Source organism: Notamacropus eugenii, chromosome 5 (genome assembly GCF_028372415.1).
Source record: "Notamacropus eugenii isolate mMacEug1 chromosome 5, mMacEug1.pri_v2, whole genome shotgun sequence".
Lineage (NCBI taxonomy): Eukaryota > Metazoa > Chordata > Mammalia > Diprotodontia > Macropodidae > Notamacropus > Notamacropus eugenii.
Genome location: NC_092876.1, coordinates 374,200,077 through 374,224,395, shown reverse-complemented (window position 1 = coordinate 374,224,395; position 24,319 = coordinate 374,200,077). Strand labels below are relative to the sequence as shown.

At 36.5% G+C, this 24,319-nt stretch overlaps 2 protein-coding genes across 5 annotated transcripts in view; one reads left to right on the top strand and one right to left on the bottom strand.

The window, feature by feature from the left end:
• Window positions 1-94: 94 nt before the first annotated feature.
• Window positions 95-22,533, top strand: ZRSR2 (zinc finger CCCH-type, RNA binding motif and serine/arginine rich 2). Its single transcript, XM_072614279.1, has 11 exons — window positions 95-607; window positions 867-946; window positions 2,855-2,936; window positions 4,839-4,947; window positions 5,218-5,304; window positions 7,582-7,620; window positions 8,601-8,719; window positions 11,650-11,863; window positions 15,823-15,878; window positions 17,026-17,135; window positions 20,157-22,533. The coding sequence occupies exons 1-11, from the start codon at window positions 255-257 to the stop codon at window positions 20,621-20,623; spliced, it is 1,716 nt and encodes a 571-aa protein (XP_072470380.1). The 5' UTR covers window positions 95-254; the 3' UTR covers window positions 20,624-22,533.
• Window positions 22,534-22,688: 155 nt separating this feature from the next.
• Window positions 22,689-24,319, bottom strand: part of AP1S2 (adaptor related protein complex 1 subunit sigma 2) — a 34,739-nt gene continuing 33,108 nt past the window's right edge. For all 4 annotated transcript variants that reach the window (XM_072614289.1, XM_072614290.1, XM_072614291.1 and 1 more), the window contains exon 5: window positions 22,689-24,133. In XM_072614289.1, coding sequence (XP_072470390.1) covers window positions 24,086-24,133 — 48 coding nt within the window. In that variant the 3' untranslated portion in view covers window positions 22,689-24,085. The remainder of the gene's footprint in view (window positions 24,134-24,319) is intronic.

Here is a 24,319-nt window from a genome sequence, read left to right as displayed (position 1 = left end):
TGTGGCTGCTGAGGTCCCTCCAGCGCTGCAATCCGGACGCCCGCATTTACCTGTGACTTCTGTGTGTACGGGGTTTTTGTCTGTTCTGTTTTTTAGGATTCTTGGGTTTTTCCTCGCAGCCTCCTGAACAGGGAGGGAGGAGCATCTTTGATCTCTTTTTCCAAGGCTAGGAAGACGCAGCCCTGCGGTCTGACCCCCCTACGTGGGGCAGACGATCCGGAGAGAAGGGGTACCGAAGCTCAGGACATCCACTGATGCACCTGAGAAGCGGCCACAGCGGCCCACCATCCCCTTCTGGTCTTTTTCCCTCGGCCTTCCTCCTCTGCACATCTAGGCCTCTCTTAGCTTCGCGCAGAGGATCCGTGAGTCAGCTGCGCTTGCGCGAGGGGCGCTCGCCATCTCCCTTACGACAGCGGGGACTTCGGGAGCGGGGGTGGGGCGTTTGTCTTCCCTCCCTCCCCGAGAGGCGACAGCGAATCCGCGCAGCTCTTTCCCCGAGGCCCCGCCTTTTCCGAGTGACCCGGCGGGAAGTGAAGAGGCGTGTAGTGGGCGGTGGCGTTCTCAAGATGGCTGCGCCCGCCGCTTTACCGTTGACTGAGAAACCAAAGTAAGCTGGCTGGGGTGCTCGAGACGGAGCGCTCTCAGGGACTGCAGTGAACGGCTGGGAGGAAAAAGAGGACGCCCCGTGACCGCTCCGTCACCTCCCGCCGCTGGCACCGGGGTGGGAGTGGGGGGCGCCTGGGGCGGGGCCTGGATGAGGACCGGGAGGCCTCACCGCCCGCCAGAAGTCACGGTTACGAGGGCGGGAGGGAAGCGTGGGGCCCGCGGCGGGGCTTCTCCAGTGACCCTGCGTGTTTGCTTTCCAGCCATAAGAAGTACCGAGCTGCTCTGAAGAAAGAAAAACGCCGCAGGAGGCGGCAGGAACGGGCTAGGTTGAGAGATTCAGGTAATGGACATCCCGCCCTTATCTTCTCCGGTTATTGTGACCCCCGACCCCGGGCGGGGCGCGCTGACATCTCCCCTTCCCCCTCCGAGGTGTGCGTGGTTTCAAGTTACGTGGTCGGTTAACAGTGTCTTCAATTGTTTCCTGGACCGAGAAGACTGAGAGCTGGAAAGCCCTAGGACGCTTCTCCGGCCCGGCTCTCATTTAACGATAAGCGGACGCCGGCCTCTGGGAGGCTCTGCGGCCTTCCAGGTGGGATCCAACGACGGGCACTCGGCGGGCGGCCGAGGTCCCCGGATCAGCACGGACCGTCCGCCAGCAGTGTCGCTTGAGCCTGTGCTTGGGGCGCCTGGTCCCGGGGGGGACCTCCCGGGGAGGGCAGCTGCTCACTCCTCCTCCCGACCCTGCCAGTCAGGCAGCACAGTGTAGTGGAAAGAATACAGGAAACATGCAGAGCACCTGCTTCCAACACTGATCGTGCAGTCCACCAGGAATTGTGGCCGAGCCACCCGAACCCCATGAGCCTTAGTTTACTTATTTGCAAAATGGGGTGATCACATGCACTTTGTAAATTGAGCTGCTGTTATTTGCCATAATAAGCAGTAGTTATTGTCAATTTATTCTTTGGTCTGTGAGGATACTGAATAAAGCACAAGAAGCTGGTGACTTTCCAAACTAACAGAGATAGAAGCAGGGACAAGCCTAAAATGAAAGTCTCCTAAATCCCAATTTCAGGCATTATTCATCTGTACAATGAACTGGAGAAAGAAATGCAAATCACTTTAGTATCTTTGTCAAGAAGATCCAAAATGGGGTACAAAGAGTTGGACGCCAACTGAAAAGCCTGAACAGCAACAAGTAGAGGTGGAATTCAGACACATGACTTACTGGCTCAAGGCTGGCTTTAGTATATTTTTAAGCATCAACTTGATATGCGGTAGATAGAATAGGTCCAAATAACATTTCAGGTTCTTAAGAACTATGTGAATGTTGACATTACATAACTCCTCTGAGTTTAAGATTCTAAGCTAAGATTCTAACTCATTATTATAGACCAGGTTATAGTCTGCATCATTGGAGGGAATTTCTATACCTGGATTTCTCACATCACTGAAATCATGAGTATTTGATCTGTTGATGGATTATCAGTCCTCATACATGCCATAGGTGTACACTGATACATTCAGCTCTTAGAGAGCCATCGAAAGAAAACCAGTTCAAGAAAAATGTGATGTTATTTAGTTCTCATTTACCATTAGCTCTAAAGTTTCTCCAGAGCTAAATGAATTTGTCCATGATGAATTGCATAGGGTCGTAGGATCATAAATCTAGAGCTAAAAAGGACATCAGAAGCCATCTAGTCCAACCTCCTCATTTACAAATAAGGAAACAGATCCAAGGAGGTCATAACTTGCCCAACGTCTTAAACTTGGTAAGCATCAGAGATAATAGTAAATATTTCAAATCAGTCTTGCCTGCAATAGGAAATGACAAAATAGCTTTTTTCCTTCCATAACAAAGAATAAACATTTGTGTTTTAAAATAAAAAAAAAAACCAAACATTGAGCTACTTAGATACATGTAATAATAAACTTAAATGCTAGGGATTGAAAATTTTTCATTCCTATAAATTTAATCAACAAAATGATTATGCTAGCATTGTTTAAAAGTACAATTTTTGAAAGTATTTTTGAAATCTAGGAGTTATCAGTTGTTGGTTCAATTGTACAATAGTAAACTTTGCAAATTAAAATTTGTGGGTAGAAGGAAGAAAATTGATGTTATTAGAAAAATTTTTATTACCTCCTTTTATCATGATTGGTAATTAAACCTTTTTTCTGAATTAATACGTGAAATTCTAAGGAAAATTTTAGAGCTAGGAATTTAAGTAAAATATTCCTATTCCTTCAGGACTGTCACAGGAAGATGAAGAGGAAGATGAATCCATTGTTGAAGAACTGGAAGAAGAGGAAAAACAGTTAGAAGCCAAAAGGTTAGTAGTGATCTAAAGTACTTTAATTTAAACAGTAGAAACATTAACACTCATGCTATGGGATAGTACTAATAATCTTCTGTAAAGCCCACAGCCTTATGTTGTATGTTCCAGCTTTTTTGTTGATAGTTACACTTTGGGGCAGCATCAGTAATTTAGAAATTGGAACAGCAAGCTTTCAGAGATGGTCAAGGGGTCCCCCTAAATTTCAGGATGAGAAAAAAATATTCCACTCTTGAAGAACACATAGTGAAGCTTGGGAAGATGGAGTGACAGCTTACATTCTTGCACAGACATTATGTAAATAACTTGCAACATGTAAAGTATATACAAAGAAGAAGAAAGGTAATCTGAAAGTGGGTAGTACTAGCAACTGGGGCAGCTGGGTCAGGTCTCCTTCAAGAAGGTGAATTTTGAGCTGAACTGTGATAGAAATCAAGGAAATAAATAGAAAAAGTTGAAGGGGCTGGGATGAGGTTTAGTGCAAAAGCATATGTGTGGATGATGAAATGTCTTGTTTAAGGAACTGCAGGTAGATCATCATTGCTTGTAGAAAGAAGTCAGGTTGTAAAGGACTTTAAATGTCCAAAAAAAAAACTCAAACCCTTTAGAGAGCTACAGAGGCTCATTGAGTAACTTATTTGTTGTAAAAAACAAACAAACAGCTGAATAGAGAAACTGTGAGACTTGAGGGAGGGGACACAAAGGATGATGGCAGTATGAGCAAAGAGATGGGGATATAGAGATATTGTAAAGGAGAAACACGATTTGGCAATGGATTGGTCATAAGTGGATAAGTTTTATTAAGAGCCTACTCTGTGCCAGGCACTGTATTAAATGCTGGGATTGGATGCCTAGGGTGAGTATGGATTGAAGGATAGCAGCAGTAACAAGGAAGTTCAGAAGAGAGCTTTAGGTGGGAAATAGTTCTGTTCTAGACATGTTGAACTTTAAGATGCCTATGAAATATCCAGTTTAAAATGTCTAAGACATTTGGAGATTCCAGCTCACCTAATTTCTTTTATTAAAACCTTGATGTTACTGTTTCTAATTTTTCACAGTTAATTACTTGCCAAGTTCTTTTTATTCTACTCTGTAATAGCTCTTCTGTCCTACCCTCTGTTCCCACAGTTAGCACTATAGTACTGCCTTTCATTTTTTTGTTGTATACCTAGCATGCTCTCTGGTATTTAGTAGATGCTTAATAAATGCTTGTTCATTGTAGCCTGACCATATGCTTCCATTTGATTTAATAATATTCATTTCTCCCAATCCATTCTTCATAATTCTGCCAGGTTAATTTTCTCATATATATATATATATATATATATATATATATATATATATATATATATATATATATATATATATATATCTGTATAGATATATATCCATATCAGCAGCTTCTTATTGCCTGTTGAATTAAATTGAAACTCCTTATCTATGTATTCAGAGTAAAAGAAGCTATCTTCTTTTTTCAGCCTTATTTTATATAGCTCTACTATTTACCATCCTTTTATCATTTTCTAGATCTGGAATATCTTATACAACAGGTCCTCCCATCTGTTAAATTCTTAGCCATACTTTAAATTAAAATTTTCTTCCTCCATTAAATGGTTCTTGATTTCCCCAGTATACAATGATCTACGCTCCAAGACCACATAAAACATTTGCTGATACCTCTCTTAAATACTTATGTGTATTTTTGTATTATGACTTTTTGTCCACATATCACTTTCCTAAATAAACAATGATTTCCATGTGAAAAGGGACTGTTTTATCTAAATCTTCTTTAGCACCTAGTACAGTATTGTTGGCCCTTTAAAATGTTGCATAAGCCATATTCAAATATGTGTCTGGATTGACAGTTTGCTTTTTATGAGTATTTGATTGTATTGGTAGGCAAAAATTACATGAGGAGTGGTTGCTGAGGGAACAGAAGGCTCAAGAAGAATTTAAACTAAAGAAGGAAAAGGAAGAGGCAGCAAAAAGGCGTCAAGAAGAAGAAGAGGTGGAGTACTAATCAAAACCAAAATGACTGTTAATTTTAATTCAGCTAACTGGTGTTTATTCATGACATTTTTAAATGTACTGAAGTACATTTTGAAATGAGAATTGATATTTTAAATTCTTGATACCCATTGAAATATTTTTAACTTAGTTTGTGTCTGCTTTATCCATTTATTTACATTTTGACTTCTTTGTCCATTGTGTTTGCTTTTTGACGATGATTCTATAAAATGCTTACCTTCCCCCTACTCCTCCCCCCTTTTTTTTAAAGAGAAAGATCAAAGAAGAATGGGAAGAACAGCAGAGGAAAGAGAAACAGGAAGAAGAACAGAGACAACAGGAGAAGAGAGACAGAGAGGTGATTCCTGTCCTAGGGGGATAAACGCACTGCGTATCCTCTTCTAGTGTCACATAATGGATGATGGGCATAAAGAATAAGCTTTAGAAGTAAAAATTTTAGAAGAAATATGTAAACGTCATTTGGATACAAAATGGAACTTCACTATAATAGACCACCTTAAAATGAGGTCCTTCAGTACTGGTACTTAGGTGCTGAATTATGCTCTGTAGCCGATAGTGGTATAGTAAGGTTCCAATAAATCATATACTTTTAAAGAGATAATATATATTTTACTTCTTGCAGAATTTTATTTCACATTAGATTTGATCATTTCTAAGGCACCTCAGCAAATATATGTGTGCCATAAACATTTGTGCATATATGTGTATATATATAGGTGTACATACATATGTGTGTGTGCATATGTATGTATACATATTTGGATTAAATGAGTTGTTAGGCTAGTTTGGGGAAATATTTTTTAAGAGGGGATTGTCAGATTTAGATTTGCTTAACAATTCAGGCTACTAGTAACCAATTCTGGCTATTGTTTAATTTCTTTTCATAAGAGAAATTTGGTATATGTTGGATTGTACCTTTTTTAAACTTTTGACTTGGATATCTTGCTGCTGCTCCTTAACAGTGTATTTATTCAAAAGCTGTCACAGCTCATCTTTCCTTGACTGGTTCGTCAGGATGTATCTTTTCTATAAATTATTGAGTGGGAATAAGATAGAATTGGGTAGTTGATGGCATTAAATGGGATGAAATAAAAAGTGTGGTAGATCCTTGATTTTTGAGCCTAATAGCATCATCTACCAGATCATCAGGGTAATTTACAGTGGCAGCATTTAATACTCAGATTTGAGTATTGTTCCCTAATTGTAGGGCTTAGAGTAAGGGATAGCTTAGAACATTTCCTTTTTTTATAAAAGCACTTCACTGTTTGGTAATGATACCTTGTATGTAGGCTACAAATTGCTGTATAAAAAGCAAATTTAAGTTTATTGATCACTAAAAATTCTTGTGTGTTGTTTTACTTTTATGTGGTCTTTATTCTAGAATTGCAAGGGACAAAGACACTTGATCAATTCCAAGTATTCCACTGACTTTCCATAGGTAACAGTGGGAAATTCTTTGCATTTTATAGCATAAAGTCCCCTAAGCAGTATTTGACAGGACCCTAGGCTGTAGATGTGTAAGAGATCTTATAGATCATCTGTTTAGGAGTCTTCATTTTACAGATGAGGAAACTAAGGCTGGCACAGGTGAAGTAATTTAGTTCAGATCACAGTAAGTACAACCAGAAATCATGTCCAAGCCCTCTGATTCCAAGTTGTGTAGCTTCCCCTCTCTTGAATTGTTTCAGGAGCATGAGCAAAACTACTTACACAAAACTTCTAGTTTCATGCCTAGGATAGAGTTAGGGCATGCAGAATTTCTCTACAAAGGAAACACAAGCTGATGACAGGAAGTACTCATTTCAGCAAACATTAAGGACCTACTATTTGTGAGGCCCTGTGGTGGTTTCTAGGGGAATTAGAAGACTCATATTGTAAGAATAACTGAGAAGAGAGTTGAAAAATGTTGACTGAAATAATACTAGGCAGTGTATAAGAAACACACAGTGTTAAGTCCAAGTCCCTCCCAAAGAAGAGCAGGTAAAGGAAAAGTGGACTTTTGGGGGTATTTTAAGATTTATTCTAAAATTGGATAATTGTGCTTTTTATTAAATACTTTTATACATCATTTGAAAGCATTAGAGGAAATCTCTTGCACATACCTTAGGTTATATTAGCCAGAAATTTGTGGGTAGAGTGTGGGTAGAGATTGACTTGTCCTCTTAATGAAAATGAAAATTTTCCCACCATTAGTCCCATTATTAGTGTTAGGATTATAGATTGTGCTTTTCAGAAGTTTTTTTACTAAATTTCTTGTTGCTTTTTAAAATGTATTTTGTGGTGCTCATTACAATGACTTTTTTTTTTAAAGAAATGAGTTAGTGCCTGCTTATGGAAAGATGTGCTGCTACTGTAGCCTGTTACATTTTCTTATTAAGAATAACTTAAGATGTTTAATATTCTTTAAGTCTGCCACTTGGATGAAAATTTTCTCAGTTGTATCCTTTAATAGTTTTTTTAGGGGATCTTTATAGTAGAAAACTAATAAAAGTTTTAAGCATTTTTGATGTATAAAGTCAGAAAATGTTGCAAATGAGGTTCTTAACCAGAGAAACCAGATGTGAGTTACCTGACTTCAAGGTTTTCATTAGTCCTATGTTTGCACCATTTATAGGAAGCTGTGCAGAAGATGCTGGATCAAGCTGAAAGTCAGGTATTTCTCATACCTTCTGTTTAGAATAAGAATTCAGTTACTGTGACCTTTTAACAAGAACCCTGATGCTTCTCTTTTATCTTTGCTAAGTCACTTAATTTACTTTTGAAGGCACTTAGTTTTGAAGGCACAAGTATAATTGATAAAAAACATTTCAGTCTTTGAAATTTGTAGAAGGGATGTGAAATTATAAGGAATCAGCTTGATCTAGGGACTATAGAAGTGGTCTTTCATAGCAGTGAAAGTCTCATTTTTATTTGATCTAGAATGTTTTTATTTATATTATTTACTCATGTGTATTTGCATTTGTGAGACATATCAGTTAAGGATATTAAAACCAATATGGACTATTTTAGCCTCAATGTGACTGTAATCTGATATAGTTTCAGAGTGTTTGCACCACCACTGTTGATTATACCTCATCTATGATATGAATAGTCTCTGAGAGTTGCTATAACCAAAATTTTCAGCATCTTGCAGTCATCCTGGTGTTTAGCCTTTCCAGCCAGATCAGTTTGGCCAGTCTTCAAATATTATTATATACATTATCTGTGTCCAGACCCATATTCCAGATCTTCCTAGTTTGGCAGTACCTGCCAGAGCTGATATTTTATAGACTTAGCCTTGGGTCACCTCCATATCACAATGAAATATCAGAAGAGGATTTTAGTAGAAATTATCCTTTTTTTTTTTTTTTAAAAGTGAAGGTGTGGAAACTTGCACTAGGTTTCAGTATTTGGGTACTAGAGAAAGGACTTGGAGCTAAAAGAGAAATGACCTATTTTTAAGCGAAAAAAATATGTATATATATATATATATATATATATAATATATGTACTGTTATAGATTAAATATATTTGGTTGAGAATTAAATGCATTGATTTAATCTTCACAGGAAATATTTTGCAGGCATCTTTTGAAATAGCACCTACTTGGTAGTATTATGCAGATGATAAAATAAATTGTGGTGTTTTATACAGCTGGAAAATGGTGTCACATGGCATAATCCAGAACCACCAGTGGATTTAAGAGCAACAGAGAAAGATCAAGCTAATTGTCCATTCTACATTAAGACGGGATCTTGCCGATTTGGAGATAGGTAATATTTAAGTACATTAAGATGAAAGATATTTGCATAATATTTGGGGATTTTTGAGTGTGAAATGTTCATAAATCAACCTACGTTCATTTTTATGCTTCTCCATTTTATTTTTTCAAACTAATGCTGTGGCTGCCTTTCCCCATTTCTTTTTTCTGAGTTAGCTCCTTTCCTGCATTTCCTTCAGTTTTCCTTTGATCATTCCTTATAGATTACTTTTGCATAAAACTGCCATTGTCCCACTTTGCTTGCTGGTACAAAGATCTGTTGTCAGCTGTCATCAAAGGGGACATAAGAAAGTGTCCAGATTCTTGTACTCCGTCTTGAATAGTTTTCTGGGAATTCCAGCTATATTCTTCCATATTTCTGTCTTCAAGATTTCAGGTACCTATGATTATTTGAGAGTTTCTTGATCTAGAGCTGAAATGAAGCTCAGAAGCCATCTAATCTAGCCATCCTCATGTTACAGGGAAGAAATGGGACTTGCCAGGGTCACACAGGTATCATAACCTTAGTATACCCATCATGAGGGTCTGAATGTGATTTGTCTTACTCCACAGTCAGGACTTGGCTTTCTTTTCATAAGTATTATTTATCATTTCTAAGAGATAAATATTTCATAGTGTCTGTTAGCCCATTTTAGGGTATAATATGTATACTGTTATTCTTTTCCCAAAGAGAAGATAGAAGCCTAAGCTTATTAAAATTATATTAATCCTAAAAAGAGGGCGTGCAGCTATGTTCTTGTATGTGTTGTTTTATCTATAACTATACATTTGTACCACAAAGACTTTGACACAATCTTTTTTCCACATCATTTTCACTTTCTGGTGACTCTTCTTACCTCTCCTTGCAACAGATATATAAAATAAATATAAAACAAGTCAAAAATACTGTCTCTTTCTGAAAATGTATGCCTCATTCCACCACAACCATAGTTAACCATCTCTGCTGAGGGTTGTACTTCAAAATTAGTTCTTCGTAGTCACAGTTGGTCATTGCATTCAGAGTTCTTAAGTCTTTCAATGTTCTTTATTTTTATATTAGTATTTAAATTGTCATAGCTCATACAAGTAAATAGAACAAAACGGTTCTTATAAATCTTTTCAAGTTTCTCTCGATCTTCATATTTGTCATACTTTATGGCCCAGCAGTATTGCATTATGTTCATGTATTGCAGTTTATTCAGCACTTACCCAGTCAGCAAGGCATCCACTTTCCTTCCTGTTCTTTATTACTACAACAAAGAAAGAACTGTACAATATTTTGTAAATGTGAAACCCTTCTCTCTTTAAAAAAAAAAAAAAGCCAACAAAAACCAAACCAACAACAAATGCCAAAATCTTCTCTGGAAGGAGTCTTTAAAAAACAAATCTAAGTTTTGCAGGATATTTTTTTCCATTTTAAACTTCCTGCTTTATATTAATGCAACACAACTAATCGTTTTTTCAGTACTAAACTAATATTCATGCTATGTAGGTATTTGAAGATAGATCTATAATTTATTTCCCTTCTTCATTTTGCACAATTTGATTGTGGAACCTCTTCTGATTGCAGTATTAAGTTGAGCTGGAAGTATACAATAAACTTGAAATCACAGTGATAGAAGGGATTTTAGATTGCAGAATATAAAGGTTCTTGTCCTTTCAGAAGTCACATGATCATGTCACTTTTTTGACTTACAGTATTTAGAACTTTGAACATTGACAAATATGAAAACTTTAGTTATTTTAAGTGAATTCAGCCTTCCAAATGCTTTAATAAATTATAGAATTCTAGCTCTTAGAGCTGGAAGAGAACGTTAGACATTATTTTGTTCAGCTTTGTGGTAGAGGCAATTGAAGCTCTCAGAAATAAGGTACTATAATGTCTTGCAGCATTTTTTTATGAAACTTTTTTTTTTTTTAAGCACAGTAAACCTTCCCTCCATAAACTACCATGCTTTCTTTTCATTTGCCTGGTAAACCACCTTTATAGGTAATGCTAGAGATTTGTGATAAATTTTTTGGTAAGATAAAAAGAATCGACTTGTGGATAGCCCTGCACACACAAAAACCCAGTGGCTAAAATTTTGAATTTTGTTTCCTTCTGACATTAGTGTGTGTGTGTGTGGGGGGGGGGGGGGGGTATGAGGTAGGTGGTCATGTTTGGAAAACCTTTGAATCACCACTGCTGCTAGTTGGATTGAGCTGTTCCATTTGACTCTTGAAATAGCTGTCTGGAGAGCTTCAAGTAGTAATTGAAGTACTGGGAATAAGAACACTTTGTTGTGTAATTGAAATTGGTGGGAAAATAACAGATTTTTTGCTTTGCAGGAAAGATAGGTGCCCTTAATTTCCAGTAATTATCAAAGCCATTCAATCCTAAGATTTTTGTCATTTTCTAAATGTTCATGTCATTATGTACTTTGAGATTTTAATTTTTTGTTCTATACTTCTAACTAGAGGATGATTTTTAAGTAGAAAAACTTCATTAATTGCTATTCTTAATAATTGAAAATTTTTTCCTATAATTAAGATAAATAGCACTTTGCTAAGATCCTGCCTTCATCTTACACACTGTTTCAACACTTTTCCTTTTAATGCCTGCTTTTCCTGTGATGAATCCTACCTCCCCAACCATATCCCCTCAAATACAGATTACATTTGCCCTTATTACTTCATTCTGCCGGTCTTCCTCTTCATTGAGAGGTAACTGAATTAGTCATGGTCTGGGAGGAACTTTCTCTCTACAGAGCTTTCTAGCCTGCTGAATGCTCTAGATTTTCCAGCTGTTTAGAGTTGTTTTGACAGAAATTGAGACCTGCGTCTTACTCTTAACAGAATTTCAGTCATTTACTAAACTGAAACTGCAGCACATTTAACTTAAAACAGGATTGTTGTGTTATTTTGAAATATGTTTTCATGTTTTTCCCCCTTCTTTGTACATAGGTGTTCACGTAAGCACAATTACCCAACATCTAGTCAAACACTTCTTATTAGAAGTATGTTTATAACATTTGGAATGGAGCAATGCAGAAGGGATGACTATGATACTGATGCAAGTCTGGAGTACAGTGAAGAGGAAACCTATCAACAGTTCTTAGATTTCTATGAAGATGTACTCCCAGAATTCAAGAATGTGGGAAAAGTTATTCAATTCAAGGTAGGGTTAGGTGTGAAGAGAGTGGTGATGTTTTATAAGTTAAAATCAAAATTCAACAAATTTATTTATTAGTTATTTATTTCTTAGTTTATTAGTTAACTACTGTTCCATTTAGGGATGGCATGTTCAGTTCAGATAACAGCTAGTCCATTTTGTCTGGAATTTAGAATGTGTGAAATAATTGAAATGTGTAATCAGGTTGAAGAAATAAAATTGGGGGAGGGGAGTTCAGTAAACATCAGGCCTCATCTAAGTGGTAGAGTAACCATTGAGGGTTTTTGAGCAGAGAAGTGACATATTGGATTTCTGCCTTAAGATTATTTTATTAGCTGTGTGATAACTAGATTGGAATGGGGAGAGACTGGAGGCAAATAGGCCAATTAGGATGCTCTTAGACTCTTCTAGACTAGTATTGAGATGTAAATAGGAAAAGGGACATATGGGAGTGATGTTGTGGAGGTGGAATTGACCAGACTAGCAGCTGACAAGATATGGAGAAAGGAGAAGTTAAGGCTGTATTCCTTAGGTTTCAAAGTTGAATAGTGATGCTGTTAACCTGGAAAACAGGAGTTTGGAAGAGGCCAAATTTAGACTGGGCAGATGATGAATTCAGTTTTGGTGAAGTTCTAAGGAAAGTGGGATGAAGAGAAAGAAAGCAGTATAATGGAAAGCCAACCAGAAGAAACAAGTTCCAAGACATGTTTGATGGTATGTGTAGAAAAAGGGATGGAGACTGAGTGTAAAGGCCTCCTGATTGAGAAATTACTCAGTCGTTAGTTGGGTGTATGGTAGAGAACTGGAAATGGTGACTATAGACCAGTCTTTGTCAGAGCACAGCAGTGCATGGAAGAAGGGGGAGGCAGTGATTGTTTGATAGAATCACAGGATCACTTAACAATTTCTTAACTTGGATGAAACTTGAACATATTTGTATGCATCAGCCCAAAGATAGAGGAAGATGAAGCAATTATGGAAGGGTGAGATCAAGGCATGGGTTAGAGAATGTAGCTCTGAAAGGAGGACAGCCAAGCAGGAAAGAGGAGGTGAGGAAGCTTCAGAGAGATATCCTACATTTTCTTAAGTCATGGTGAAAAGAGTGCTGGGGGAAGGGAGAGGACCTTGGGGGCTTGAAGGGAAGTCTGTGATGACCTGCTGGGGGGAATGGGGTGTAATGGTCAATGCATGGGCAATAGTCTGGGAAAACCAGGGGCATTGAAGTGGGGACCAGAGGGCGTGGTTGAATATAAGATTTCCAAAGAGTGAAGCACAGGCAGAGACAGAAGAACAGGGTGTGATTAGAGAGTGATTTTGGAGTTTGAACTCATGGAAGTGAAAGAGTGTTCAGTGATGGAGTCTAGTTACTCTGAAAAAGGAGTGAGTGACTTGGAAGCCAGTGGATGGCAGCAACAAGAGTCTGGGTGGGGTGACGAGGTATATGGAATTAACCTTAGTGGGACAAGAGGGATCTGGTAGGATCAGTGAGGGTGTAAGCAATATGGGGAAGGTTTGTGGCCCAGGATCAGAAGAGTGGCCAGCAAAGGATAAGGGGTCCTTTGGAAAGAACCTGGTTTCCATAAGTTTCAGAACATGAAGAGGTTGAAGATGAAGAAGTTTAACATTAGAAGAAGCAGGCGCATCAACTGATGGGGGAATACATACATACATACATATACACACATACATATGCACATATATACACACGTATATACATATATACGTGTGTATGTATGTATGTGTTTGTCCTTTGTTGCTGAAGAAGACCATGCCATCAGAGAAATTATGACATGACTTGCACTTGACTTCGTTTTGAGTGAGGGAGGGCTGTGCAGGTCACCAGCCTCACTTCTCCTCCAGAGCCATCTGAATCTAGATACTCATTAGGATGACTGGAGATGACTCAGGATGAGGCCGTTGGGGTTAAGTGACTTGCCCAAGGTCACAGATCCACTGCACCACCTAGCTGTCCCTATATGTATGTATACACACAGGGAGATAGATATAAATATAGACCTATCTATCTATCTGTATTACTCTGAAATAAATATTTTCATACTACTCTATTTTCTTTGCCTTAAGGTAAAAAGAAAATTCATGTTTCTCAGTTGACCAGCTTGTTCCTTCAGGGTATTCTTAAATGGAGGTTCTAGAGGGCATAGGTAAAGATTACATCAAAGGAAACTTGAGACTGGTAGAGGTAGTGGTTGAGCTGTACAGAGTTGAGAATGCTGATAAAGGTAGCAAGTTGAAAGAGGTTTTCAACTTAGACATTGATTTCAAATTGAAAGATTAGGAGAGTGGTCAGTGGGACAGAGAAATATTAAGTTGATTGATGCAAGTATGCTTCTGAGTGAGCAAACTTGCATACTAGATATACAACCTAAACTTCTTGTTCAGCAGCAATGTGATAAAGAGATGGATCTGAGAAAGTGGAAAGAAAAGTAATCATAGGTAAAGCACTTTAGAAAAGTGAGACTGATGTTTAGATCTTTAAGATTAGTACAGAACAGACATTGGAAATTGAGATGGAGTAAGAGTTTCTACTTCATCTAAGCAAGCATTTGCTCCTTCAAAGCTTCATTAGTACCGCCACACTTAAGTTATTTTTGAGGGAAAAAAAAGTTTTATTAAGCAGATACTTTGGATTCCACATATAAATTTTATGTAAAATTATTTTGTAACACTAATTACATCTATTAATTTTTAATAAATTCTCTTTAAGGAAAGTTGTTTACAACCAATGTTTTCACATATTCATCATTTGAATTCTAATATTGTTCCCATGTTTTTAATTCAGTTCCTTTTAATTCCAATCAAAGGCATATTTACCATATTAGGATAGGGTTTTGAATGATGAAATTAGAAGTTGGGTTTAAGCTCTGTGAAAATCATTCTGCTGCTAGTCAGAAAGGAAGTAGAAGGCCACAGAAGCCAGAAGAACTGAGTTCCTGCCATTAAATAAGTGACACTTTGAGAGGCAACTATGGATATATATTGTCTGCTCTGTGTTTTGATTGCTTTTTCAGTTTCCATTGTATCCTTTCTCCCTTGGCACACTTTATACATTTGTTTTGTCTTATTTCTTTTTGAGCACAAATGGTAGTTACTGTATAAATAGCTTTCAGTAATATCGGAATTATTTTTAAGTACAATTTTTAATCTTTTAAGTATCATTTAGATTGTTAAAGAAACAGCACTACTGAAATCAGTGAAGAGAAATGCTTTTGTAACTCACTTGGAAAGGTGATAAAACTTCTGAAATTATTACACTTATTAAAATATTTGATAATGTAATTCTAAATAAATTTTATCATGTGATTTTGGGGTAATTTTGAGGGATGGGAAAAGAAACAAACAAAATATTGAAAAAAAATGTATACAGTCTTAAACAAATTTTAGTATGCTGTGTGTGTGTATACATACATATACACACACACACACACACACACACACACACACACACACACACACACACACACACACACACACACACACACACACACACACACACACACACACACACACACACACACACACACACACACACACACACACACACACACCCCCCCTACATATACACTGTCATACACCAAATTTGTCATTTGAACTATAAGGATGGCCAGACCTGGAATAAAAAGGATAATATAAATGAACAAACCCAGTGAGAATATAAGCTCCTTTAGAACTGTTTTTTACTTTTTTTTTTGTGACTCCAGTACCTAGCATAGTGCCCTGCATATGGTAGGAACTCAGTAAATGCTTATTGAATTGGAGTGTATTTTAAAATCCTTTTGAGAGAATCATTGGGATGCTTTCTTGTCAGTGTCGCATTTGTTTTGATAACGTTGATAATAATTTTCTGTTTTGCATGTTAACCTGGACATGTCATTTGGCATTTGCATTATAATGACTTTCTCCTTGGATTTGTTTTCCTAGTCATAGAATATTTCTGTTTTTCTTAGGTCAGCTGCAACTTTGAACCTCATCTAAGAGGAAATGTATATGTGCAATATCAGTCGTAAGTATGCCATCCTTGAGCTCTTTTGGAGCATAGTCATATTGTGCTCAAATTCTGAGATTTTGCTGCCTACCAAATGATAAAATGTGGATTTTCAGATCATCTGATAAATTGGTGGTAGGTATAAATGCCAGACAGTTCAGTATATAAAACATTTATAATCAAGTTTTAATTTTTATTATCCAGGATGGCAGTGAACTAGATAGTTATAGACCTGTTATGCCTATTGGGCTATACCAAATGTTGTATAAGTCTTATAAGCTTGTATTTGAAAATATCCTTTTGATAGAATTTTCTAACATAAATGACTAATTGATGCTTCTGAAAAAGTTATTTTCTTTTAGTGTCTTTGCTGTATAGTTGAGAAGACAAAATCATAGATTAGCTCCATTTCATATTAATTACACTAATGGGAGATAATGTGGAAATGTGAAAAGAGCACTAAATTTGAGTTCTACCCATATGATTTGGGGCAAGTGAGTACTCACTGGATCTCATATGTAAAATGGAGATAATGCTACTTGTCCTCTTTACCTTATATGGTTGTTTAAGGATTAAATGAGATAATGTAAAGTACTTTGTAATTTGTAAAATGTCATACAAATAAAAGATAGTAATGTTAATAATGATCTATTAGTTGGTGAAAAGAATTAGTCATACATTAACTTCCTTGCCAAAGGCATCTTAGAGTTGTAGAGAAAAGTTTTGTTCCCAGGCATCTTTGAGGCTGATAAGCAGGGATGTCCTGGTACATAGGCATATATCACAGGCTGGTAAATTATACAAGTCATCTACTTCCACCCCTTGGGCTTTGCTCTTTGCTTGGGACTTTTGGGTAACTCAAGGTTGAAACTATGGGAGAGGTAGAATGTAAACAGACAGAGGACTTAAGTGGGTTGTTTTTTTTTGTTTTTGTTTTTAAATTTAGAAGTTTTAAGAAGCAAGGACTTTTTGGTAATAAGATCTGAAATCAGTAAAAATTGGTAGGAATGATACAAATCTGTAGTTAGAAAACATCATTCCAATGGGTAATAGGAATAATGAACCAAGTTAAATTGTTTATCCTATTGTGAATTTATATGAGGTTTAATACAATGTGAATAATTAGAATTTACATGAGATACTGTTTTTAATTTTTTATTTAAAGGGAGGAAGAATGTCAGGCAGCATTCTCTCTGTTCAATGGACGATGGTATGCAGGACGACAGCTTCAATGTGAATTCTCACCAGTGACACGGTGGAAAATGGCTATTTGTGGTAAAGTAGTAGCTCATTATAGTTATAAAAATTGTAAAAGGGATCATGGTATGCTAGCTTTAGAGCTGGAAGGGATTATCAGAGGTCATAGAGTTTGTCTGTCAACTTAAAAATGAGGAAATCGAGCGCTAGAGGGATTAAGTAACTTGCTTGGTGTCAACAGAAGCACAAGGGGCAGTCAGGATTTGAATTCAGGATGTCTGATTCTTTCCACTATACCAAAGAAAGAAACTGTTAGGATTGTCACCTGGATGAAATTGGCTTCTAACCTGGGTGTGGCCAGATCTGAACAGAGTAGGCTAGAGACAAGTATTTCAGGAATCAAGCAGAGATTTAATTTTAAAGTGAGGGAAATGCCTCGCAAGCAGGGACACTGCTGGAGCCCTTCCCCTAACTGGGTGACCTTCTTTAGTATAGGCAGATCTCAATATTTATATCTGTGGCTATGCATTGAACTGTAGACTAACACTGTAGCAACATTGTGACAAGTTTGATTCATAACAGGGCTTCATGTCTAGAACATGGATACAGCAGGTGCTTGTCTAAGCTCAGAAAACACCTGTTGCTGGTCAAACCAATACAATAATTTTATGAAATAATTCTGAGATTTTGCTGTGGTTGAGATCATCCAGAGGGTAAGCACAGAGGATTTTGTTATGTGAAGTGCAGGGCACGGCTTGCTTGCTGGCTAGTAGCTCTGTAAAATAGAATATCTCCTTATATCATAACAGGAGGTATTTCTTGAAAAAGAAATAAAACTAAAGGAATGCCTTATTTGCCAAACAGAAAGATAATAGACTGTTAAAGAGGTAAGGGATCATGGAGATCTAGTCCCGTGATTATCAAAGTTTGTGGTTTCTTAAAAATTATCAAGGATCCTCCAAAGAGCTTTTGTTTGTGTGTTTTATACCTGTATTTGTTACATTAGACATGAAAACATCTTAGTATGTTATGAAAATAGTTTTGACCTCAGGGGCCCCTTGAGTCTCTGGGATTCACTATACCTCCTAGTGTTAAACTGTAAGAGATGGGGGATCAAGCCAAAGAGTCAGGATTCTACATGTCATTGTCAGGTAAGATGAGTTAGTCTGATCCTAAGACTTTCCTCATTTCTACCCTAATGATTCAACAATGCTTTTGAATACTGGAGTGCTAAGATTTCTTGATTTCTCTCAAAAGTAAGGAGCATCAGGACCATTGTTTTAAATATATTGCATAAAGGGCACTTCTACAAATGAACTTCATGTTAATTCCTTATGCAATGGAAATATTTGTTCTCTCTTAAATGGAGTTCATCTTAGATTCTACATGTTTATCCTATAACATAGAAAAAATGGCTTGTCAAGTTAAAATTAGTTTTATTATAAAAGGCAAAATGATAAGGTTTAGGGGTTTGGCAATCTCTTAAGTGCCACTAATTTCTAGTAAAACGTCAGAATCACAAATTTTGTTGAAAGAAAATGGGATCAACTTGCCAAAAAGTTATGTTAAAATAAGAGCAGTAGTTTTTACTTATTTCAGTGTCTTATGTGGGTAAACAAAATGCCAAAAGAATCAGAGATGGAAAAAAATATGTAAGATTGTAATCGGGTATCATATTGTAATTCATTGGTTCATATCAGCATTTATGCCTGTTTTCAACACAATAGAAATTTCCTGCTAAAATATAATAGAATTATGTTCTGTGATTTTAATCTGTTATATTCTAATTCTTTGAAAATTATTAATCTGTGTGTAGCATATGTGATAATCCAAATGCTAAAGTAACCAGTAAATTTAATTCCTCTACTATCATGGACACGATGTTACCATGATTTGATGTCTACTTGTGCTCCTTAAATTTTTACTCCAGGCATTTACCATCTGGCAATAGTGGCAGTTAGGTGGCCCAGCATATAGAGTAGTGGGCCTGGAATTAGGAAGATCTGAATTCAGATTTAGCCTCAGACAGATACTAGTTGTGTGACCCTGGGCAAGTCATTTAACCTGTTTCTTAATCTATTGGAGAAGGAAATAGCAAACCATTCCGTTATCTTTGTCAGGAAAACCCCATGTGCTGTGTTCCATGGAAACAAAGAGTCAGATACAACTGAACAGTCTTCTTTTCCCTTACGTTTTCACCTTTTATTCAAAGTGTGGGTTGTTAGCAGTCATTTAAAACCTAGCCTTAAATTATTTCACCCACTCACACTTGTTCATATGTTCCTAACCCCAGTTCTGTTTGGACTAAGTCACTGTCTTGCCCCTTCTTAGCAGCTCTTAATATAAACATAATGGTTGTTCTGAATATTTGCATGAACTATATACGACCTAGCAAGAATTCTTAGAACGGGTCAGATGGTGCTTTTTTAGAAGCTTTATCATAGCAATTTTTTTTTTCAAAGCTGCTTTCTTTTCCTGGCAGGAATTGGCCAAAAATTCAGGGGATTTTCTTCTGTCAACCATGCACAACCAAGCCCTCACCTAGTTAACCCCCAGTTCAGTACTCTTAAATTCCACAGTCATTTGAAGTTTGGATACCACTTTGTATCTGGACATAACTGTTGTCTTCCACTTTACCGGGAACTATCACTATATGCCACCATAATAGCTTTCTACCATTTGAGCTTACGTAGGCTCTTAGCACTCTTAAGAAGTCTGGACTTCTTGCTTACAGATAAATGACTTGTGTAAAGTCACAGAGCTGGTTGGCTGGCAGAACTTGCTGGATTTGGAGCCCAAGGTTTCTGATTCTTGGTTCAATGCTTCTTTTACATTGCTGTGAAGATTTCCACTTCATAAGGATCTCAAAATTTGATAATTTAAATATTTTACTATTTTTGTCCTTGCAAATTTGTTATATAGCCCATTCTTTATTCCCACAGTGAAACAACCACTAATTGTGCTGTGGGTTGTTTTTGTACTTTTACTCAAATTTCACAGTAGGAGGGATAAAAGTCATTAGAACACTTGAATTAAAATTTCCTAGGCAAAAGTAAATAGTACATATATTAATAACTACTTTTTCATTATCTCTTGTAGGTTTATTTGGAAGGCAAAAGTGTCCAAGGGGGAAGCACTGTAACTTTCTTCATGTGTTCAGAAATCCCAACAATGAATTTTGGGAAGCTAACAGAGACATACATATGTCCCCAGATTGGAGTAATACATCATTTGGTAAAAGCTCAGAAAGGAGAGATAGGACAGGTTACCATGAGGAATATTACAGCAGATCGAGGAGACGGCGAAGTCCCAGTCCAGATCATTCTTATAAAAGAAATGGGGAATCTGAGAGGAAGAAAAGTAATCATCATAGGAGTAAGAAAAAATCCCATAAGCATTCTTCAAAAAGTCATGAAAGGCGACGTTCACGAAGTAGAGGAAGAAAGAGGGATCGGAGCCGAAGGAGCAGGAGCCAGAGTAGAGGCCGAAGAAGCCAAAGCAGAAGTACGTCCAGGTCTAGGAGTCGGGATAGGAAGAGGTCAGCCAGCAGAGACAGAAATGCTTAAATCACAAACAAAATAATTTTTTCACATGAGATGTTCATCTCAAAAACGTAATCTTTTTGGGTTGCCGAAATTTTCTCAATTTAGACCAGCTTTTCACATCCAAAATTGTCCTGTATTGTAAATGCAACCCATAAATAATTTTTCAACCAGAATTACTAAAAGTGTTTAGAACTCAGTTTGGGCTTTTAAAAAGTCAAATCCAACACTCTTGGCACTTTAAAAGGAGAAACTCCTCCTTGCCCCAGCTAGAAAGCTAGATCTTTTCTAGCTGCGTTCCCTTAGGATACCTGGCTGTTAGGAATATAGACTGGTCAAGTTGAATCACTTCCACTACAGTTACTGAATATTCTTGCTTACAGCATGGGTAGCACAAATGTCATTTAAAGAAGGTTTAATAAAGTTGAGAAAGGGAAACGGAAATTTTGCTTTTGCTGTAACACAGTAGTATGCATGAGCTTTAAATGGAAATGCTCTTTGTTTTCTTAATAGGAAATGCTTTCCCCTTGCAAGATATGCAGCTTTAATCCTATTAGTAACTATTTCAAAGTGGAAATAGGTAGGAAATTTGAGTAGGATGAGATTTAAAAGATGTTTTACATGAAACTGAGGAAATGGAGAGGTGGTTATTTTAAAAGTTGGATACAGTATGGAAGCGTTTTTAACTTACCTTCTGTGAAAAGAACCTCACTGGTGGACCATGCTGTTTATTTATAAATCTTGATCTTCCAGCTGTTTAATGGAGCAGGACTGTACATGTTTACTGAAAATGCTCTAATTGTTTTTACTATAAAACTATTTTGTAATTGACTTTCAATAATGAATATTGTTATGCATATAACTATTTTCTCCCAAATAAGTGTACATACATGATTAAATAATGTGAAACCTGTAATTTTGTCTTAACATTCCATTACAAATGGTTTTGGAGATAACTTTGATAATATGCAGTATTATCTAAGGGACAGATATTTTGTTTCTCTGCCCTTCACTTTTCCCACCCCTTAACTAACAAATTACACTTGAACTGATTGTTCAAAATCTTTTACAAATCTGTTTTCTAGCATATGATCTGTCATTAGTAGTTTCTTTGATTAAATTTTCTACAAGGAAGGCCCAGTCTAACCAGGACTCTTGATGAATTTGATAATAGCTGTTTGCTTTTCAGACATCCTGGCCCAAACTAATTTATTTAATGCCTGGACAAAATGGAAATGTTGCTTGTTTTCAACCTCAAGGATCTGTGGTTTCCATTGAATAACAAACCGTAAATCCTTTTACAACTTAAGTAAGATAGTTTTAGTAAGCTGCTTCTCTGAACTTGACCAGATCTTAGTGAAGGTACAGTGTTCACCCCCAAGATCATCAACATTTTAAGTCTTTCCAGTGTAGTAGAAACTCTTAGAACTTGTGTTCTGCTGGCATGGCCTTCAAGAGCCCCAAGATTCTCCTTATCATATGTAAGGATTATGCAATTTTCCAAACATAGTAAAACTGCCCATGTAAATTTGTCAAAATAAAACTTCCAAGTGTTGGTGATTTGACTCATTTCATGTAAGAGCAAGCTAATTCTCTGGGGACATACATCTCTGGTTATCATTTTTATAAGTAGCTAGGGCAAGGAAGCTACACAGTAGCAGAACTGAACAAAAAGCTATCATGACTCAGTAACTTCTGAAAATCATCTCAAAATCTAATTAGCCTTAGTATTTATTCAAGACACAAGCTCTAGTTTTATTTTGATTATCTAGAATAAATGCTCATGTAAAGATACTCTTTCAGAAAGAGTACAGATTAAGTGTATATAAGTGTAAATGTTGCTATTTATTGTTTTGTAAAATAAATGTAAATAAGAGTACTGTAGTAGCATTCTTATATTTAATAAATTTGAAGTGTTTTGTGTGAAAAATTAATTCAAATCTACCTTGTATTCCCTTGTATACCTTAATAACATGTTTCGTGAGGTTTAATTTTATTTCCATTTTTTAGTAAAGGAGTTCAGCATATTTACGTCTCCCTTTCCAGCAGCTCTCTACTAAACCTTTGGATAGAGATAAACACACTGCAATGGTGTAAGAGTGGACATTTATTATAACTAATGTATGTGGTAAGACAATGATCACAGCCTAAATATTGGTCACAATCACAAAGCTTAATCCAGCCAAGCACGTACAAATAAGTGAAAGTGTAAACCTTGAAGACGTTTAAATACATATGAAAATGGTATTGAAACTGAATTGTAACAGCTTTAAAAAATAATCCCCCCTTTGCCATTTTACCTCATCCAGCTAACATTTTCACATGAGAGATATGTCTATACGTTTATGATGAATATTTTCTGACTAGAAGGTGGCATGGTGAAAGGAGAAAAATGTCAAAGTAGTGGTACTTCATAAAAAAGTATGGGGAAAATTCCAGAATATAAAAAAACCAGAATAATACCAATAGTGGAGCAAACAGCCATGTGATACTTTGTGAATACAGCCAAGATTTATCTGAAAAAGCAATACTAGGCAAATCAGTATTTAAATTTATAACATCCTATATAAGTAGATGTTTTCCTTTGCTCATGGAGAAATGAGGTAAACAGCGGCAGTATACTGTATCTGGGGGCATAAAAATAATCCATTTAGGTGGTAAAACTGTTTAAAGGACTCTTACATAGAAAATAATGTCATTAAACCATTTTCATAGTGTACATTATGTGCTCATATTGGAGTACAGTATCTTCGATCCAAATTCCTGCCTTCAATTAATAGTTGATGTAAAACAATATTGTTCTGATTAAAGTAACCTGTATTCCCTTAAATGCAATATCCCTTTAGTCTCAGAAATGTATATTTTTCAATGCAATATCCCTTTAGCCTCAGAAATGTATATTTTTCAATAAGCTACAAGTTTAAGATATGTAGTTCCCAATAAGTATCTTTGGTATACATATATATGTTTTAAGTTTCAGCGGTAATGTTAAAATTTAAATCATTTTGATATGTAAAATCAGTCAATTTTCTCATTCCCATAAATACTGAAATGTAACACTAGTCTTTGGTTACGTAAAACCATATTGAAACATTATTACATTTACTTTTAAGCTGATACAAGTATAGCTTCCTTTCAGTTGTATGCAGTAACAGTAACATGTGCTTCCCGATTGTGATTTTATGCGTATATATTCAACTATCACAAATAAAATTAATGGGAAACTGACATAATTCAACCTTTGAGAATACTGAAAAGATATCTTTTGCATCAAGTTTTAGTTAACATTTAAAGTCCCTTTAAAAAAAAATTTTTTTATTCCCTTTTGAAAAAGTGGAGTGTTTTTATGTAGGCCTGAATGAAGCGGCTTAGCAAAACAGTAATACTGACAAACAGCATCTTACACCATTAGCTAAACATTGACATGAAGGCAGTGAAAATCTACAGTATGTGAGACCACATGATGTCATCAACATGGGAGATGGCTTATGTCAGTCCAATTTCTTCAAGAACACTACGTGGGGTTTCAGCTTCCTGTGAAGGGAAAATTCAAGAGTCTGGTAAGCAGATCTTGTGGGTTTTAGAATTTTAAGATTGTTCTATGAAGAATGTGCCTGGGAAAATGCTTATTTGAAAGCCAAAAAATTTTAAATGCCAATTGTGAGTAGCAAGAACAAAAGAAAATGGAAATTTTTTTTTTGATGTTACTGAAGCAATGGA

Coding starts and splice junctions, on each gene's coding strand:
- ZRSR2 (XM_072614279.1), top strand. CDS start 255: ATGCACCTGAGAAGCGGCCACAGCGGCCCACCATCCCCTTCTGGTCTT. Junction 7,621..8,600: donor TGGATCAAGCTGAAAGTCAG/GTATTTCTCATA, acceptor TGTTTTATACAG/CTGGAAAATGGTGTCACATG. Junction 11,864..15,822: donor GAAAAGTTATTCAATTCAAG/GTAGGGTTAGGT, acceptor TGTTTTTCTTAG/GTCAGCTGCAACTTTGAACC.